Consider the following 20,931-nt stretch of genomic DNA (forward strand, 5'->3'; position numbering starts at 1 on the left):
ATTATGCTAGGAGTGCTGCACCTGACATAAACAGTGTTTCAAAAATGCTGGGCTTGGATTGTCATCCAAATTAGGGCTGAAGAACACTAGAGGGAGTTCCGCAGGAGCTGGGAAATCCCCCCATCTCATGATGCCATGGGTCCTAATACATGGGATTCAAAATCTGTCTGTGAGCTGTCTTTGTTTATGCACCACAGTCCTTGGGATTCTAGATACCAGACTGCCTTTCCCTGTTCCTTGTTTTATGATAGCATCTACTTCTAGACTCTCACATTTTATCTGCTGTGCTGATGTTTTCAGACTCCTCTGCTGGTGGCCGTCACTGCCAGGCAGCCAGCTATTGTCTATGATTTGATCCAGACAGGAGCAGATGTCAATGCTGTAGACAACAAAGGGCAGTCAGCTTTACATCTTGCTGCAACATATGGGTATGCCCAAGTTCTTCAGGTAGGAAAAGCTTTTACGGTTTTAACTGCTAGCAATATAAACCTACAATATATTCTCAGTATTGGTGTTTTTAAATAACTGTGTCAGAAGGCAAGATGTCAGTAAGTGATGAAGACTGACCGAAGTCTCTTTTTCCATTGTGTTAGGAATTGAATTCCCAAGTTATTCCTGTTGTAGGACTATACTTGCAGCTAATCACCAGCCTTCTGTTTTAGAGGAAATGGCTTTAGTGTATCTGTGGGGGAAAATAAATTCTTTCTACAGATTATAGCTCTAAATCTGCTGATGGCAGGACAAGCAGAGTGGGCTTGCTCTGGGTTGAGCCCCCTGTGTTGGAAGGGGTTGCCCAGAGCATGCAGGCAGCTTTAGGGTGTGAGGAGAGGGAGCAATAATACCCGTATGACACCCCCTCCCCGACGTCAGTGTCATCCAGACAAGAGCAATGAATTGTGTCCAGACTCAAGCCAGCTGAAGAGAGAGCAGATGCAACCCTGCAGACAGAATCAGCACGGGCACAGCCTTCAAAATGAGGCACATTTTTCAGATTTTACGCAAAACCAAGATCCATGAAGAAGATTTTCCAGGGTGTATGGCCAGAATCTACTAGAACTTTCATGACTTATATGACCAGATCTTCACTTCCCTATTGCTTCACAGATCTTTCTGTAGATTGGCTCTACATCTAAGTTGTGTGCCAGCCAGAATCTAACAGCCACAAAGAGCAAATTAGCACATTAGAAAAGGCACTGTGGGAATTTTTGGAAGGGATTACATAGCAGGGATAAGCATACTGGAATGTGCCTCTTAAACACTTAGCTATTGGCCATAAAATGGAATTAATAAAACATGCCTGCCTAGGTTTGTGCCGGGACTGAGTACAGGCAGCTTCAAAGCGGAGTTTCATTGCATCAGAATGGCTGCTGACGAATTTACCTGAGGGCAGGGCACAGGGTCATCTGAAAATGAGGGATGTGTCAGTGGTAGTGCCAGGGGGTGCCTGGCATGCTGGCAGTCCATCTCCAGTATTCGTCGGCTCTGCCTTGCACATGCCCTGGGTTAAGTCATGAGCAGGCAGTTAATGTGTAACATTGGGGAGTTCTTTGGAAAACAGGTGTTTCATTCAGTGGGGAAGTGTTTTACATCCAGATGATTCCAACAAAGCCTCCCAGAGTGCCTCGTGGTGGTTTGTGTTGTGTTTTGGTTTGGTTTGGGTTTTTTTCCCTTGACATAAAAAGGAAAAATGCACACAGGCTTGCTTCTTGGTGCAGTCAAAGCCATGAAATGCTTTACAGCTTGTTTGTTTGTTTATTTTAATTGTTTTTTTCTAATGGATTAAACATCTAATCTCTAATCAGCATGCAGCTCAGAGCTACTTGTCAATATTTGTTCTGCATATATTGTATTATTGTTATGAAAAGAGAGCACAAGCCCTAACCGTTTGGGATAATCTTTCAACAGAAGGATTCTGTCCTGCACCTTGTCTAACTTGACAAGGTTCTGGATGAGTTACTGCACTGCAAAAAGTCTCAGCCAAGATGCTGTAATGTGAACAACTTGCTTTATTCAATCAAGAGCAAAAAATGCATTCTCTGTAATAATATAGACAAGGAGCTACTTGGCTGCATCACATCAAAGCTATCATTTTCTTAAATTAAAGAATTTTAGAATTTTTACTCTGCTACATCCAAGCAATGCTCATCTCCAGACCATTATTTCATGCCATTTATAGGTTCTGCATCCTCATCGCTGCAGCCATTGCAACAAGCTGTGGTTTTAACCTGTCACATTGCTGCACATCTGTTGCACATTAAAACCAAAAAGTAAATAAATCCAGGCTGAGAATCTCCAGTGTCAGCAAACTTTTAGGTAATAAAGTTTGGCTGTACATGTCAAGGAGAGATTTTCATTTATCCTTGCCAAGAATAACTCAGAATAAATGTAGAATGGTGTTATTGGCGTCTTTGCTTAATCTAGGGTAAAACTGAGGCAGATAGCACTTTTCAGCTGGGGGCAGTGACTTAATTTTACTGTTCTGAACTGAGACTCTAATAGTAAATTATACTTAGGTGAGGTTCAGGAAACTAGGGAACATGATCATCTTGTGCAACCCTGAATGTCCCTGTTAGGAAATAGATTCACAGCGCTGAAATCTAATGTCAAATAAGGGCTTAGTTTGTAGTTAAATGATAATTATCTGATTGTTTCTTTCTTGGTTTTTAAATTTTGTTAGTTTTGACTGAATTTGGCTTGGGTGGTATTCTGCTGAACTAATTTTTTTCATTTCTCTTGCTTCCAGGTTATACTGTCCCTAGGTTTCCCTCTTGATTTAGAAATGAAGGATTTTGAAGGTAAAACCCTTTGTACAATTATTTTATAGCGGTATTAAAAAATTTAAAAACTATATTGGCTGCTTCACTGACTGGTGGTTGTTGGTGTTTGGCAGTGTGCTAGGAGGCCAGAGTGGCCTCAGAAAACTGCCTGGGGGAGAGTTGTTGCTGTGTGCTCAAATGCCACAGAATTCAATGGTGCTGATGATTCAGTGGTGATTCAATGCACAATTGGAACTGAGCACATGCTGGAGTGCCCCATAAAGTACCTATACAGCCAGTATGGTACTCTGAAACCAGAGAAGGGCAAGTGCCTTAACAACACACATGCAGAGATGCATACGCTCTCCCCGCCAGCCCTCGCCTCCTCTCTGTACATCAATATCTTCCTTGGGACTGTTGTTATCTTCCTCTCGTACTCGGTTTTCCAGGCCATACCCCACTCCACTGTGCTGTTCTGGCCCACAATGCCCTGCTCCGGGAGCAGGGTTGCCAGACATTGACGGAGGAGCAGCAGAAAGATCTTCAGCACCAAAGCAAAGACCTGGAGTCCTGTATCCACCTTCTGGTACAGACAGGAGCCTCCATCTACAGCCGGGTAAGGCATCGGCTCAGTTATCTGTATGCTGTTTGTTTGCATGGGAACTCTCCCCTGCCTTGCCTGATGCTTGTGCTATGCTCAAACTAGAGAACTGGAGAAGGAATGAAGTGCTAACAAAAGGACCAAGCCTGCTCCTCTTTCAAGTGACTGGTTGGAGAGTTAGTTGCTGCCTTTTGGAGTTAGTTTCTTGCAGCCTAAAGCAAACACTGGACAGCAAGAGGGCCACTGAAGGGAAGGAGGTGCTCCACATTAGCTGCAGAGCAGGCCTGGACTTTTCTCTGATGAGTTTATATAATATCTTCAGTTTGTTCTGCAGAACATTTCTTATTTTGGTTTTTTTTTCTGTTCTTAAATAGGATGTGAAAAGCAACAAGACAGTTCTTCATTATACAGTCCAGGACGGGAACATCTCCCTGCTCAGATATTTCTTGGAGCTGAATGCTTTCAAGTCCAAGGACTTTGTCAACAACAAGGTAAGGCAGGCTGTGCATGGACAGGATTTGTGTGGACATCCACAGGCAAAGGAGATGCCGAGAGCAGTGCGAGCTGTGCTGCGGTGTGAGGCTCCATACAGACAGAGGCATTAGGAGGTCTGTGGGGTCCTGCAGAAACCAGTTATTCTCTTCCTACACACATTTTTTCTGGAGGAAGAGAGCAACAGTTTGTGAATCTGAACTTTTTTTTTTTTTTTTAACCTGAAACTGCATTTCCCAGTAAATAGACACTTCACCTGGAAAGCAGTGCCTGGCTTGAACTCTGAGTTAAGTCGTGAAACACAGGCCCCTCTCCCAGCAGGCAGAAGCTGATGGAGTGAGAGCGAGATAACTAGGGAGGAGGAAGGACGTGGGAAGTGGTTACCTGAGGAGGAACATGAACTTTACTTCATTAGGCTGAAGATTGAGAAAACGGATCTGCAATGATGCAATGGTTTGCTCTTGGCAGCAACATAATACTGAAAGATGGCAGTTTCGGGCAGCCATATATCAAGTAACCTCTCCTGTCAAACATGCCATCCATAGGAAGGACAAAGCTCCTATTTCAGTTAAAGGAGATGGTGACTCTTTCTGCCTTAAATGTTATTTGCAAGCCTTCTGGCTCTGTTCGTGCCTGGGCACAAGCTGGTTATTGCGATGGCTGCCTGCAAGTTTGAGGCTGGAGAATCAAAATATTCACAGGGCCCACCAAGCCCTAACGGCTGCCAGGAGCAATAACAGAAGGCAGACACCGGCACTGAACCAGTGGCTGACGTTGCCAGGCAGGTGGAGCATGGGGAAACCAGCTCTGTGCAGCAAGGCAGCATCCTTGCTGAGCACACAGGAGCCTAGGCACTGTGGCAAGGAGACCACCTCTGATTCCGGGGGCTCGAGACCCTGCCTTAGGCATTCTAGACAACCCTGCTTACTGAGCTGAAGTTTTGCTGACATTGGTTCCTTGGTGCAGGGTTTCTGGAGGCACAGCCATTCCTAGGTTGTATAAAGCAAGCTAGAAAGCTTCCCAGTGTTGCTGTTGTGTCACCCACCCCCTTGCTGCCCCATACTTCACCTCTGAGCAGATACCAAGCACTGACACTATCTTGCAGATGTATCAGCTTCGTGTCTCCTCCTAAGCAAAAATCCTGACATTCCTGTGCCTTAGCTGAGCCATCGCTCTGCACCATCAGCCAGAGCTTTGGCTCTTGACAAGCTGCCCCCTCTCAGCAGGACTAAGTGGGTGATACTGGGTGCTTCTGCAGAAGGGTACTCTTGAGCAGGAAAGGACAGAGGGAGGGGCAGACAAGGCTAGGGCTCCCTGTTTTGAGAGGGTCGGTGCATCAGCTTTTCATTTCAACAGTTTCAGTCTCGGCCTTGCTTGTACTCCCTAGAGCACCCACATGCTTGTGTCCATCAGAAAGGAACTGAACGTTTTCTATCAAATCAGTTGCTCACTTGGGAAGCAGATATTGGGCAGATTCATGTTTTTTTCCCCTACAGATTTCTGTTGAACTGGAGGAAACTTGTTTTACCTTGTGTATGTGGGTAATAACACTGAGTTTCTGTCTTACCGTACAGTGAATGGCCTTATACTGCCTTTTCACTACATTCTTTCTATATCTTTTAAGACCCATTAGGCAGGTGCTAGCTTGTCTGTGGGAGTCTGCTGTTGTCTCTTGATCACAATCCTGCAAGAGCTTCCTTCTGTGATAGGATCTCTTGGAGTTTTTGGTCTTGTTGGTGAGCTGTCTGGAACAGTGAGAAATATGATGGCAAGGTTGTGTGATACCCATCCTGCCTTTTTAGCGCTTCCAACTACAAAGACGACAAGAAAACAGGGATGATGGAGACTATGGCTTCTCTGGCTCACACATGGCTTGCTGTGGTTGTTGCATTCCAAATCCATTTCCTTGTGGATTTCACAATGAGAAAAGCATTGAGGTTTTTGAGGTATTTTTTACCTGAAGGATTCCTAGACCCCACATGCTGGTGCTCTGGACCATGGTCTTGCATAAGCCCTATTAAAGACAATGGGAGTCTTCAAAATCAGGCATTGTCAGATAGCCTTAGTTTCTTAGTGCCCCACGCCTGGATTTGGAAGCTATCAAGTGCTCTTAATGCAAAGATGCAGCAAACAAATGCAGGTGTTTCCATTTTAACAAGAAGTCCCATAAAGACCTTGTAACTATCCCTTGACTCTATGGGATGATAAAATTGACAAGGAGCTGCTTGTTCAGGGCCTGTAAAAAATGCCTTGTCTGAGAATAATGATTAAGATTTTGCTCTTTTGTTTTGTGCTTCAGTGTCTTTTATGTCTCAGTGGTAAATAGGACATGAAAATCATATGTATTCCTTTTAACAACTGGAATAGTAATAGATGTTGCAATTTGTGTCCAGCTATTCCAGGTTTGTGATAAATGTATAATCGTTTCTGAGAGAAAAAATATACAGCTGCCTAAATGAGTTTTCTTGCAGACTAAAAATACCTTGCCTTATGCATCTGCTTATTAGGTTTTTCTCATTTAAAACCGTTACCAGTCATACCTGACTAGGCAGGGGCACAGATTTCTACACGGTCTGGTGATACCAGAGCTTTCCTGTAACAAATTGCATAATTCTCTGTCCTGCGCCCCCCTGTGGCTTCACACACAAAAAAATTGTCTATCGTTTCTGTGCAAATCGTGTTACTGAAAAAGCTGGAGTCGATCTATGCTTAAGTAAGGCTTTCACCTCAGGATTCTGCTTGATCACAGCGCCATGAAAATAAAGCCAAGCACTACCTTCAGCACTCCGGGAAGGAACCAGGGGAAGGTTTGGAGCCTGGCATGATTTATTTTGTCTGCTGCAGAGCCAAGCCACCTGCAGCCCTGTTTGGTCCACGGGACACAAAGTCACTGAGGGACATGGGCTGCCAGACCTCTGGCTCACCTGGACCACTGGGATGGCTTGGTACCTTTCAAAGCACCTCTTTTAATGCTACGAGTCTGGTGATCTGGGAGGACTCGCACAGTCAAAGATGCCTGGTATCCAAGAGATCAGTCTAAGCCTTGTGTGTAACCTATACAGTATTGGGTCTGGCTTTCACTTGTGTCAAGGTCTCTCTGCAACTTTCTGGCGCTTGCATGTGATTATAAAAGGGAGTAATGGAGATGTGTGGAGCACAAACGGGTCTGCTATTGTCAGTCCTTGCATAGCCCATGTGTGATGGGTAACCTAGTTAACGTGTTTTGTGTCCCTTAGACTGACTTAACTGCTTCCCAGTGAAATAGTTCCTATTGTTTCTCCTGGATAAATGTGCATGTTACATGGCCTCTATCCTTCTCTTCTTCGTTAAGTCATCAGGTCTCTGCTTACATGAGGGTATGATTTAGCAGGGGGTTGCAGAGTGCTTAGGACTGTTGCTGATACAGGACTATTTGGTAGCTGTACTCAAAGCATCAAAGACCCCCAATTTGTAGTGCTCTATCAGAGAGAAAAATCTGAATCCACAAATGGCCTGCACAAGCAGCCATACATGGGAGAAACAGAGCAGGGATACTCCCTCACCTCCCGGTAAGTAATCATGTGAGGCTTCTTCAGCTCTCATTTCACAAGTCTCCATTTCTAGGACAATTCTGAGTAGGTGGCACAGCTTATCAGGAGGTTTCTCTTTTTTTTTTTTTTTTTTTTTTCTTCTTTTTCTTCTTCTTCCACTGCATTAGGCACATGGCAACACAGCTTTGCATATGGCAGCTGCATTGCCTCGTGACAAGAACCAGAAAGAAATCGTCCAGTTGCTCCTTGACCACGGGGCAGACCCGAGCATCCGAAACTTAGACAATGATCAGCCAATCCACATGGCTCCTTCTGGAAAAGCTGGGGATCAGGTACATGATCCACATTGCTGCTGCTTCCTAACACATCTGTGCACACCGCAGCTGTCTGTCCGTACCAGGGGACCAGTGAGGACAAGTCATATGACGTGGGCCTGATGTTGCAGCGGTGTAGGCTTGGGGGTTCCCCGCTTCAGTAAATTCATAATTGAGGAGCACAAAGCAGGCATTAGCTGGTACTCCGAATACATCTGGGGAGGTATCAATGTGTAGTTCTTTCATCTTGCCGGCAAATCTCAAGGGATGATTTGGTTTCATGCCTACAGGTATGAAAAGGCTCCTGGAGCTCATTGTAGTCTCCGATATGTTTATATGTGTATTTAGTTACACATATACGTGTATATAAGTGTGTGTATGTATGTATTGGGGTGTCTGCATGCGTAGTTTCACATGGTGCGTTCTGAACTTCTACGTTTTTTGGCAGGTTAGGCATTTGCTGAAGAAAGGGAAAGTTGCATCTGCATTCATTTCCTGTCGCCAAAATGCCAGATCCTAGGTCGCCTGCAATTTATGGAATGGCTTCAACTTCAGCTTGCTGACTGCACAAGGCCTCTTAGAAAAACTGTGCAGATGGTTAACCAACACATCCCTGCTCCTAGAGTCTTTAAACCAGGGTGGGATGACAGTGTTTCTCAGCCTGTGGACCACAAATACGATATAAGGTATCAGAAGGTGGCTTTCAAATGGTTGAAAACTTTGTTAACAAAGAATACTAATAAACCTCAAGCATTGCTTGCAGGCAAGGAGGCAAGCAAAGCAAATGGCTGTTACATAAATAAGCAAATGTTCAAAGTACAGCCAACCTTTGATTTGGTGGCAACTGAAACCTTGGTGGTGAGGAACACAAGTTGGTAGTTTGGCTATAAAAGGTTGAGAAATACTGCTCTAAGAGGTGCCTCTTGTTAGGTCCTGTACAGAGGTACTGGTTGAAATGCTGAAGCCTTTGTGATGTGCAATTACCTCCATTGTTCCTGCTAGCCTGGGAATGCAGGAACCCAAGGGGATGGAAAAAACTGGATGGAAGAGGTCAAGTCAACCTGAGGAGTCATCCATGGCTGTATTTCACCTGAGAGAACGGACATCCAAACTCAAGAGCTCCGCATGAGGGTTCCTGCAAGCTGCTACTATCCCATTTCTTAGCACTTTGTGAAAGAAAGCTGAAGCAGCTGTCCATTGCCACAGTCTCTCGCCCGACCTCAAGAAAAGAAAACAGATGCTTGTAAGAGCAAGTACATGGGGCAGGTTCTCAGCAGCACAGGTTTGTGTGGCTCCTGATTACTTCCCAGTGAAGGGATTCCTCTCTGAGACATCTGATCTAATCCAAGCCTTCAGCTCTGATGGCAAAGAATAGCTCTGGAAGCACCTCAGAGTGGGGAGCTGAACCCTCACCTGAGCTAATGTCTGCATAGGAGACAGACTTCCTCTGGGTCTTCAACAGCTTTTAGGCATGCACAGGGTAGAAAACCTCTGAGCCTTGTGGGCCTGTACACAGCAGGGCCAGAGTGCAATGTGGTAAGTGCTCTTATATTCCCGTTCTTATCTCAGGGGGCGTTTTAATAGAGTCTTCTTATTCTTTCTGTGAAATGATTTGTGAATTGCTGTGCAATCAACTGGCAACAGTGTCTCTGCTGGGTCGATATGATTGAAGGTAGATGCCTGAAGGGAATGAAAACCAAGTTTTGACAACCCTTTCACAGAGGGTGTCTCATCTTCAGTACACATTCCGAATTATAGTTCACTGATTTCTCAGTGTTGCACAAGTTATTTTTTCTAACAGGACCAAACAATAAGATGAAGGGCAGATGTCTTAAATCACTGCAGTAACTTCCTTGATCACCCACTGACTAACTCAGTAGGATGGGGTTTTCTGAAGCACTTGTCAGTCTCCCAGACCTGGACTGTTTAAACAACTGTTCAGCAGACTTGAACAAAAGCTCTTAAGAAATGCAGAGATCTTCTCAACTTTCTCAGCCCTCCTCTCTGCTGTTTTGCTATTGCTTCTCACTACATCGTATCTACAAACCTGCCAACATCCGCTGACAAAAAAGCAGACATGTATTTGCATGTGTTTGAATAAATTTGCATGTATCTGGGCATAGGCCAGCAAAAGCATGTGCTTTCTTACTTTTAAGGGATGTTTCAACAAGCCCTGAATTGAGTGATAACTGCATTGGTGAGTTGGTACTGTGTGTCAAGACAAAATGGTCAATAAAATACTTGTTTCTTGAACTTGCTAGCAACAAAACTGTAAAACTGTGACCAACATGTGGCATGTGATGCACTAGGGAAAATGTAAAAAGCTTTTTGCCATCTAGCAATGTCTATGAGATGACAGAAGCCCTTTTGCAGCAAGTGAAAAAAAATACATGAGCTGTTTTCTAGAGTGGCTTATCTCTTTATTATTTCACCTCCCTGCTGTTGGATGTTTTAACACAGAGCAACGTTGTCAGTGGCTTGTAGTCTGTAAACATCACCATCTCCAAAATGTCAGGAAAAATATTGGTCTGGAGAGGGATGGACGTGGCTTCATTCAAAGCATCACTCTGACAGCCTGTGTTACTCAGAGTTGATAGATGAGATTTGCAGAGGGAAGATCCCATGACCGACCCAGGAAAAATTCGTTCTCTCTACAGGCATGTCTGTGTTCAGCTTCCCAAAGCTCACACATTAGAGGCCTGCTCTGAAACCAGCCACAGTCAATAAGCTGTTCATAGTGTCTTTGGGCTGGATCCACAAGGCAGTTGGAGGCTGCTGCTTCCCCATGCATGTAAAGCACCTTTCCCTGTCAAGCCAGCCAGTTCCTGGCCTGTGTATCAAGAAAATCCCTTTTAAGGCTCAAAGGTGGCCTCAGTATTATGTCTTCTGTGCTGGCGTGAATTTCATTGATTTGAGCAGCATCTTAGTTCATAGTTAACCCCTCAATTTTTTATGACCATTTCAGGGGAAATGTACCTTTTATAACTTTAGCAGTACTGGCAGCGTGCGATACCCTTTTATTTGCACAGTTTATCTCTTCCTACCTGTGGCTTTGGATAAGTTGCTAATAACAAAGGCTTGTTATCACCAAACAAATGTTCTGAAGTGGGACCATAGAAAAATCACCAGTCGGTTGGCAAGGAAAACTTTTTGATCAAATACTCTGTGCAACCGGTAAAGAACCTGAAAATAAGAACCTTTTATTTTCTGTACAACAGTGGGTTACTTCTGGAGTTATTCATGGCTTTTGTAAGAATGGGGTGATCCTCACTTTTGTGTAAACATGTGTTTATATAGGCTGGGAAAACTTCACCTGGCGGGGACTGATGAAATGCCAATTCCAGTAGTGCTGTGCCAGCTCTGTTGGAGATATGACCCAAGCTACTTTCCTTTAACCCTCCCCCACCTTTTTATTTTCAGGGGAGAAGGGGGGAATTAAGAGGGGGAAAGAATATGTTCCTCGTGGCCAGCAAATGCACAATCAGCCTTTGAATAGTCCTCCTCTGTTGGGTTTTTTTTTCCTTTCTTGTGTCAACAAGACATCATTGTGTCAACAGTCAGCAAGCTTTTACTTGCACTGCATATGTCACCTGGAGCTATTGACATGGAGTTGGGAAACGGTGTCTAAAACATGTTTGCAGCTCCTGGCATGGGGGATTGCAAAACAACTGGAGAAAGAGCAGCAAAGAAATAGGAAGAGGCTGCAAGGGATGGAGGACAGGGCTCCTTACTTAATGGAAGCTGTTAGAGTCCAGAGACCTCAGTGCATAGAAACATTTTGCTGGAAATATCCTTGTCCCAACAGAGCAGTTGGTAATTTCAGAGCAGCTGGTCCCATGCAGCATGAGACCAGTGGGTGTTAAATATCTGCTGTCTCTAAGAACACACTGCATGCTCCCATCTCAGGACCTCAACCGCCTGTGAGACCTCGTAAGTGTGGAAGCTTAGTGGTGAGACCAGACTAGCCCTTTGATAGACAGCTTCCCCGACTGGAGAGGTGCTTTTCTTGCCTGGGCCAGGCAATATCCAAGAGGCAGGAATAAGAATGGGGCGTAAGGTAGTTTGTAGCGCTCATGCTCACACTGCCATTCTGAAGTGGTCATGCCTAAACAGCAGCCATAGGTTCAACGATGGGCTCAACCTCTCCACGGCACACCAGTCTGCACAGAGCGGTCCTCTTTGGAGATGCAGTGTAATCACTGATAGCTGTACAGATCTATACCACCATATAATGATAAATGTGCAATTTGCTGATAATGTCCTAGATTTAGAAATCCACCTGATGCGGAGGTGAGAGATATGCTGTTAGACTGTAACACTTGACTTCCTTGCCAGCACTGTTGTGTAGAATAGGATACTATTAACCTTGCTGTAAAACGTGTTAATGTGAGCACTCTCCTTGTTGAATGCTTATTTACCTTTTTGACACGTTCTTTCCTTTGCTGTATGACAACACCTCTTCTTGGCTCTGTTAAGATTGGGCCAACGTTGCCAACCCATGAGGAGGATGTGGTCACCCCGTTTCCACTAGAAGCCTTGAATATCTTGCCTCGATCTTATCTTCTTGTGGCTCTTTCATGTTGGTGGTAAGGGGCTTTGACGTGTGGCTAGAGGTGTGCCCAGTCCTCAAGCAGCAGGCAGAAGCCAGCACTGAGCAAGCTGTGGAGCAGGCTGGGGCAGTAGAAGTGTAACCCTCGCTTGGGCCAGCGCTGAGACTGATCAGGTAACAGCAGGGGGGAGGGGAAGATATTATCTAACGTTGTCAAAGTATTTTAAAGCAAGTTTTGGAAAAGCAGCTGCTGCCTTACATAAGGTAAAAGAAACAGATGCTGGAAAGGTACAGTTATCGCTGTGTAATCTCTTTGTCTACATGGCAAAAATGAAATGTCGTGTCCAGGGACCTGGACTGGACATGCAAAAATGCCATTTTTAGCTCGTACAGAACTTGAAGTAAAGAGAACCCTGGAGGCTGCATGGGAGATAACAGCTCTGTTTTCTTATGAGGGTGGGGATGAAGGTTGAAATAACTGGCATTATATAAATATAGAAATAGTTTTTAAAGTCTCATTAAAGAAATGTTATGCTTAGTTCTTCATAGATTTCACAGGGTGAGGAAATCTTGGCTGGGTTTTTTGGTAGAATGAAGGAAAGTTCCCTATTTGCCAGCCAGATATGTGTGTCCATTGCATCCTTGGCCATATGGGTAATTTCAGCTCTGGGGAGAGGAAAGCTTTTCAGTTAACTGTAGAAGTGTCTGGAGGAGAAAGTGAGCATACAGCTAGTTAAGTTACATATTTGTCATCACAGGTGTAGTTAGGTTTTTTATTTGTGTTGTAGTTAATATGGAGAGATGTTTCTTTCTTTCCAGTCTGGGTGCTCAGCTGAGAAACTGGTGGCTTGGCGGTCTGCCTCACTGAGTGCTATTAAAAGGAGGTGAGACACAGTCTTAGAAAGGTCTGGGTTTATGCAAGAAATAGGGAATCCTCAGGTATGATAACTCTCCCATTATTTACCTTAAAAAAAAAAAGCTCCTGTTCAGTTGATTATGCTGAAAGGTGGAGAAAACCTGATATCAACAGACCAAACTATACAAAGGGCTGCTGAACTACATCAGCCTCTCACTGAAACTCTGCCTTCACAGGGAAGCTGGTGTTGAGCAGCAGCCAAGGAAGTTTGGCACTGAATTCAACCTCTGTGCAGGCCTGAGAGGCCTTTCTGGCACATGACCCATGGGCTAAGCCCTGAGCTTGCATGGAAAACACTGGTTTTCCTTTTCTGCAAGAACCAGTGCCTACGAAGGTACAGATCCATCTCAGAGCAGGGTGATGCACAGCTTTGTCTCTGTATAGTGTGCTGGGTACTGAGATACATAGAGACTTTTTAGAGTTTTTATCTGCTGGAAGGGGTAAGCAAGACCCTTCATACTGCTGAGTAATTGCTCCTTGTATAGCTTGCTGAAAGTCTCTCTTCCTCACCTTTGTGAGAACAAGGCCAGGATCCTGGATCATTAGCAGAAGAAAAAAGCACTGACATTTAGGATATGAGGAATAAACAGCCTTCAGCATGCATATCAAATTATTTATTTGTATCAAAAAGAAGTGGCTTAATGACATGTGTTTGGTAAGGCAGCTTAGGATTTCTTTAAAAAACAACAACAAAAACAAACAGAAAAAAAACCACCAAACCACCACCACAACAGCAAAACACCTCTGACCATACAAGACTGGAGGACTAATGTAGTGATAACGTCATGTAGAAAATGTGTGAGTAGTGAAAAATAAACTGGACTGTGTTAGGCAGCGCAACTTTGCATAGTTCATGGGCAATTAATATGATTTGGATACAGTGGATGTGTAAAACCACAGTCCCCATTAGCTATAGCAGATGTCACAGTTCCTATCCCTTCTGAAGAAGTCATCAGCCATGGCCATGGGGGGTAGGTAGTCCATGCAGTCCATGCTGGGGCAGGGGAAGTACTGCGGGACCCTGTTGTCCACATGCTGGGAGCCACAGGCGGTGCGGCAGCAGGCAGAGGTGGTGTATGGGGAGGGTGTATGGGGAGGGGGTATGGCAGGACCACCGTTCCGCAGGGTAGCCACAGGTCTTGGTGTCCAGAGCAGAGGGTGGGCAATGGGTCAGTGGGGTGAAAGGAGATAGCTGAGGAGGAGAGCAGCTGTAGTTGAATGGGCTGGACAGATCAGCTGAACTGGGGGATCCAGCAGCCTAGAGTTTGAAAGAGAGAAAAAAAAACAACAACAACAAAAACCACCAGGATGTTTCAGGGTGTCACTTGGGGAAAGGTGGACAGCAGCCAGAATTTCCACACCATTGCCTTCCTCAGGAGGGTCTGGCTACCCAGGGAGATGGTTCGGCCCTTGGAGGCCTAAACCCCACAGGCAGTTCCTGTGACAGTGTTAGTAGGGAGCGAGTTAGACAACTGCTAGCAGGAACTGGACTATTCTTTGCAGGAAATCTATAGGTTCTGTAGAAGGGACGTTCCATATTCTGCAGCCTCTCTCTAGGTTTGGCTGGCCCTCCCTGTCCTCTGCTCCCAGTGGGAAACCATGCAGAAGTCCACACAAGCAGCCTGTAGTGCTGTGGCTGCCCCCATGCCCCTAAAAGCAGCCACATTTCAAAATCAGCTTGCTGCTGTTCTACCCCAGGATGTGACCCCTTCCCCATCTTCCCTCTGAGTGCACCTCTGGCTGCTCCCCTGGGACACAAAGCTTACCAGGCCCTGGTTAAAGCAGAGTGGGACTGGCTGGAAGGCGTCTGAGGTGTAGTGTGAGGATGTCTGGAAGGCACTGAAGGCTGGGTCTAAAGGCACGTCTGTCTGAAGACAGGAATCTACCAGCTGCTCCAAACTGCTAGGGCTTTCTTCGCAGGAGAGGCAATTTGAAAACTGCCATGATGGGCAATAGTTGGGAACAGAAGAGATGGGTTCTGCATCAAAAGGTGCTAGGAGAGAAGGTAAACCAGACAGTAGATTATTCAGTATCTGCCTTCACAAAGGGCAGGTGTTGCCCCAGGTCATGTTTCAGTACTCTCACATGTTTGGTAGCCCTATGGATTTAGACAAGGAAAATAGTCCTTCAAGTTCAGGGTGAATTATCTAGGGAAGCAGACACCAGGAGGAAGATGCCCAAAGGCATGCAAATAACTTGGGAACTTTATAGTCACTTTTGAAAGCTCCAAAGCTCTCTAAACTCTTCTGGCTCCAGCCATTTTGGACAGGGATCCAGCTGGAAACTCCCTCAGACTCTTGAACCTCTGGCCTCCCTTCAAATGTCAATTGTTTACAGACCTAGAAGCTTGCCATGCAGTGATTTTTTCTTCACAGCTTGGCAGATGGCTTGCGCCTTTGCCTCACCCAGTCTCCAGATGCTGGGTAGCTACACCTGCAGGGAGAAGGGGATAACAGAAGTATAATTTGCTCTTTTATCCTCCCAACAGCCAGGCAGGAGGCAAACTTCTGAGCAGACAAAATGGAGCAAGTAAGTGATAAAGTAGCACTGTGTTCACGTGGCATTACTGGCAAATGCAAGAGTTCCTAGAAAGCTGCAGGGTCAGAATCCCACTGCTGCAACGTGCTTGCTGGGCACATGAAAGCTCACAGCAGATCTGACTTTTAAGAATTATTATCTTTTCATGCCGTGTTCGGATATGGTTAAAAGCAAAATCCTGTCCACATGGAGGGTCCCAGGTATGAGGGCAATGGAACCACACGTGGGTAGAGAGTCACTCAAAGTCGTAACTGTTTGCAGGTTCAAGTGTTTAGCTGGATGTGGGAAGGAAGTGAGAAGCACCCAAAATACATAAATAGATGGGAAACTCTCCAGCCTGAAAAAGCTTTGGTATGTCTCACGCTTCTGTATTAACATAAGCAAATGATTCCCAAATATTGATGATCTAATCATTTCCTTGTCCATACAATGTATACATTCACACCTGCCCAGCCTTTTAGATCTCTCTGCTTTGGCTGCAGAATAATTGAAGGATATGTGAGCCCAAAGTGCTATTACCCCCACCCCCTCCTTGGATATTCACATACAGGCGGAAGAAACTCTTTGTGTTGCTGAAAACCTGACACTCCTCTCGCTCCTACGCTCCTACGCATGCTGCCAGGAGAATGAGACAGCCAACTCTGCTGGAGCTCAGCAAAGTGCTTCAGGGTGACCGGGCCCTCTAGCTCCAATCGGACTCACAGACCGCAGCCTGGAGAAGGGGATGCCAGCAGTGTTATTCCCTGGGGAATGAGCATTCCTTTCTGAAGGGGATCTCACTCCTTGCTGTGGGAAAAATAAACTGCACGAATGAGAGCATGTGAGAGTGCTCCTGAAGGGGGTAATATGTACCCTGCTGGCCTCACGGCATCCTCATCTGCATTTCATGGGCTCCTTTCAGGTGCTGATTGGCTGCATTGCCGGTTATCTAGTAGTGCCTGCCTCAACCAAGGGCTGGAAAGACTCTGGGCTGTGGGAAAAATTGGGAAGGGGGTGGGGAAGGGGCATGTGGATGGGCTTTGTACCAACCTGGGTGAGGAGGAGACACAGACTCCGAAAACTGGATGCTGCTGCCGCCCCAAGAAACCTGACCAAAGAGAAGGGAAGAAAAGGAATTGTACACACTGTAATACAGGGGAGCATTTTTCTGCATGCTGAGGTAAGTCAGGATTTTGCTTCAACCTATCTATGCAAGCCTTACTTAGCTCACGGCTGAGACATGGAAAACTTCCCTAGCATTGACAGAACAATATTAACGTGCATAACATGATTTTTCCCTGAGCCTGTAACGGCCCTGGAGGAGCACACCACCCCCCCAGTGTAAAGCCCTGGATACAGCACCTCGCTAGCGTGCTCTGAGTTATTACTGTGAATTCAGCAGAGCGGTGGCTGCCTTTGAAACTAACGTGTGTTAATTTTTAGGGCCATTAATTCCTCAGGGGAGGCATCCCAAGGGATTTGTAGGGATAACTATGATTGAGAATGAGTAATTAACAAATCGTGGCGATAACTCTTGAAACATGACTAAAGACAATTGCAGGTATCCCCATGGCTGGGCATCAGACTGGGTCACCGTGCTTGGTGTTGATGTCATTTGGGAACCAGCTCCGACATCGCTGCCCACTCTAACACATCTACGTGCTTCTGTGAAAATGGACAGTCTCGTGTTCTGAGGGATGCTGGAAGCTGGAGCGGACAGATCAATCTGCTGTAGGAACCTGACCTGCCAGAGAAGGAGAAAAACACCCCAAAAGCAACAGGGGTTCTGATGCTTGTTGTTTGGGACCAGGATTTTACTCTGCAAATACAAATACTGTTTTTTTTCCCTGAGTTTTAATTCACGTGGACTTCCACTTCATTTTCTTTATTCAAAATGTTCTTGAGTCAGTGGCTCATTTCCCTAGCAACAGCTTCCTATCACATCCCCATGCATTTAATTCATCAAATAGTGGCTATTCTGGGCTGAAAGTGCCTATAGGACTACCCCTCTTCTCTTTGGCTGCAGATGTGCAACAAGGCAGACAGAGCCATTCCACCAGCACCAGAAGGTTTCAGGTTTGGCTTTTTTCAGTACACGGAGGCAGCTTATCCTGCCGGCCTTAACTTCTGGGGCCTCTCCAGGACAACACAGGCTTTTTGCTAATCACAAAGGTAACCTCTTGCACTGCCACTTTTCACTTTTTCCTGTGTGGGCAAAACAAGCACTGTGTAAACTCACTGCAGGAAAGGAAAACCAGTTCGACGCAGCCGGTGATGCCTGGCTGCGATGAAGAGGCTGCTTCTGTTAGGGCTGGAGGGGAGGAGTGACCCAGCATTTCCAAAGCCCAACAATTTTGTGTAGTCTTCACACAGGCCTCCCTGCTTGTGCCTTGCAGGCTGATCAGCTTTTTGTGCAATCAGCTGCAACAAGGTACAGGAGGTGGGAGATCAAATCTGAAAACCATCCAAAGCTGTAATGTCATGAACCAGGAAGAAGTAATGATTTACCAACCTCTTTATGCAAAGCCCTAGAGTGGCTGGAGCTAGAAGGACTCCTACAAAGACTGGAAGAGCAAGTGAGAGAGAGTGTACACACGTGTGCATACACAGACACAGATCTCCAGCCCTTCCTTTAGAAGGGATGGGGCTAGGATCTGCCCAGGTGGTACTGAAAAACACTGGAGACCTGAGTTCAGTCAAGCACACTTGAAAATCATGCTAAGGAGTCCTAATGGAGCAGGATGGAGCCCTGCTTAAGGGGTCTTTGCCCATGCCTTGTTTTCTTCCGTTCTGCTAGCCAAAATTTGGGGCTGCTGCTAAGTCCCAAATTCCCAAACCTTCTCCACTGCCTGGGAGCTGCTGGAGGCACTGTTCCTCCAGCGCCTTCATCTTCTGATGCATCTAACTGAACAAGAGAAAGCCTCCAGGGGTAGGGGGTGGTTGAAAACAGTTTCCTGGGGGGTTGAGGCTTCTGGAAAAATGGGACATTAGGGGAGCTTTAGTGTGACAGAGCTTTGCACTGATCGCTCCTCAAAGCTGCACAGGTTGGATCAAAGGCATGCCCTAGGCATATGCTTCACCTGACGCTGCAAACCAGTTTGGTGCTTGCTTCAGCCCAGCCAGGACACATTTTAAATGGGGGCCGGTGACCATGGCCTGCCTTGCTCATCCAGCAGGATACTGGAGTTGCTGTGATAACTGTAAGGTGGACTGAAATTTGTCCGTGTGATCCTTCCATCCCAGAGTGAGTGATGTTTCTGGAGCATCATCTCTACTTTTTCCCTGCACTAATGGCTCAGACCATCAACTGCTGCAGTTACCCTGGCTGAACGTTCTTCTCCCCCATCCTCATGAGCCTACTATGCTCAGACTTTGGCAGTCTCCTTGGCTTTAGAGATTACAGTCTTGGCAAAAAAAGGATTAAGAAAGAAGAGACAAAGCAGACATCAAAACATTTTTACTTACTGCTGCACCGGTTGCTGCTTGTCGTGCTCTTCTCTGCTGCAGTAACTCCTTGACTGTAATCTTTACTCTAACACCTTGATACACCTTGGGCTTTCCTGAAAGAATTTGTGGAAAAAACCTTACAAGGCGGCTTTCAGAGCATACAGCAAATCCAGTGTGTTTTCAGGCATGCTCTACATGGAGTCTACTTAGAGTTAGCAGATGATTAACTGGTCACTGTTAAGTCACTTGTAATCACAGTTTATAGCCCTCTTTAACACCTGCTATTCAAACTTGTGACAAGCAGACATTTATTAAAAAGTTGGTATTGATTATGTTTAGTAATCATACGTGGTTTATTCTTTTCTATCTCATTCTTCCCCCACACACACACACCCCACCCTCCAGGTGTCCTAATACCAAGCTCCATCTGGTGCTACTGTTGAATGTATTTAAATTCCTATCATATTTGCCAGTCTTAGGACCTGAAAATAAATGCGGGAAGGACCTCATCTGGCAGATGAAAGCCAGAAATAAAACAATGGAAATATGTGGGCAGTTATTTAGAGAGCTAAACAAAACACAAATAAAATGCTTTCATGAATCACTTCTTGCAAAGCCTAGATTATCTTTTTGTTTTGCTAATTCTGTACAACTCCCACTAATTTCAAACAAGCATTTAGAATGGCTTTAATCCAGCCAAAACCAATCAGCAATCCCCAGTCACTACCTGATGAGAGATTTTTAGTACAGCAAATGGTAAAGAATTTACCTGTTCTGAAAAATCACTTTCACTTGCTGTACTCATGGTAAAATACTTAAAGCCTCTGGCAGTTCTGCTTCTGTCCTAACTTTCTGCTGTTGTTTTTATCCAGCAGCAGATCCTACAAACACTAGGGTCATCTCAATCCTGCAAGTCAGCTGTTCCCCAGTGGAGGCAGTTGGTTGCAAGTTCCCTGTACTATTGCTGCTGCTTGCAGCAAGAAGACAGTGCTGGATTTGTGGGTTCTGCCTGCATATTCCAAGAAATCCCACGCTGTAGGCACTGTCCTCTTCTGCTATAACCTCTCCCCATTGCTGATCTCGGTACAGCATCTTCACCCTCCTGCTGCCCCCTTGGTGCTGCGGTTGAGGACATGCTGTAACAGGCATACAGGTCCGTCCAGAAAGGTGGCAAGCTGAGCCGGGTCTGCCTCGAGGGAAGTTTGCTGAGCTGCGCTCTCAGCAGCTGGGGATTATTCATCTCATTTTTTTGTTTTGTTTCTATTCAACAAACTGAAGATGGGGAAAATGAGGGGAGGGAAGGGTCAATTTAACGAGAGCACCCTGTTACCAGGCCTCCCTATAGCCAGGGAGGGCTCTGAGCTAGCAGCCCCTTCTGCAAGTTTGGGTTCATGCTGCATACAGCTGCTTAGCTCTGGTCTGCATGGGTAGCTAGGGGCTGCACTATGAGCAGCTTAAAGGCAAACTAGCGGGTGAGGTATAGACACATTTATAACCCAGGGGCTGGCTATCAGGCAGCCCCCATCCCCAGCTCCCATAGCAGAGCACTGTGCCCCGAGGATCCTGCTTTTCTAGCACCCCGAGGCCCCAGCATGGCCTGCGTGCAAGCTGAAGCATCGAGAGCAGAGCTATGCAGCCAGCTCTCCCGAACTGGCCAGGCTGTGGATGGAAGGCGGGGGTGGTGAAGCTGGGGCTGGGGGTCAAGGAGCAGGGTGGCAAGGTTGGGCTGGCTGGGGGGCCACGCAGCGGGTGGTCAGGGCGGGCTGGGAATCGGGAACTGGGTGACAAGAGCGGGCCGGGGGCCGCGGT

General features: G+C 46.0%; 1 protein-coding gene across 1 annotated transcript; it reads right to left on the reverse strand.

The window, feature by feature from the left end:
* Positions 1-14,064: 14,064 nt before the first annotated feature.
* Positions 14,065-20,214, reverse strand: COLCA2 (colorectal cancer associated 2). The gene is made up of 5 exons (XM_009638445.1): positions 20,210-20,214; positions 19,141-19,270; positions 17,335-17,419; positions 14,925-15,151; positions 14,065-14,193 (listed from the first exon to the last, which is right to left on the reverse strand). The coding sequence occupies exons 1-5, from the start codon at positions 20,212-20,214 to the stop codon at positions 14,065-14,067; spliced, it is 576 nt and encodes a 191-aa protein (XP_009636740.1).
* Positions 20,215-20,931: the final 717 nt, after the last annotated feature.

Source organism: Egretta garzetta, unplaced genomic scaffold, assembly GCF_000687185.1.
Source record: "Egretta garzetta isolate BGI_Z169 unplaced genomic scaffold, ASM68718v1 scaffold365, whole genome shotgun sequence".
Classification (NCBI taxonomy): domain Eukaryota; kingdom Metazoa; phylum Chordata; class Aves; order Pelecaniformes; family Ardeidae; genus Egretta; species Egretta garzetta.

Excerpts from the sequence above, each read along its gene's own strand:
- COLCA2 (XM_009638445.1), bottom strand. Across the intron at positions 15,152-17,334 it reads GTCCATTTTCACAGAAGCAC|CACCTTTTGATGCAGAACCC; the intron begins GTAGATGTGTTA and ends CTTCTCTCCTAG. Across the intron at positions 14,194-14,924 it reads TCTGCTTTAACCAGGGCCTG|CATGTGGACAACAGGGTCCC; the intron begins GTAAGCTTTGTG and ends TGTGGCTCCCAG.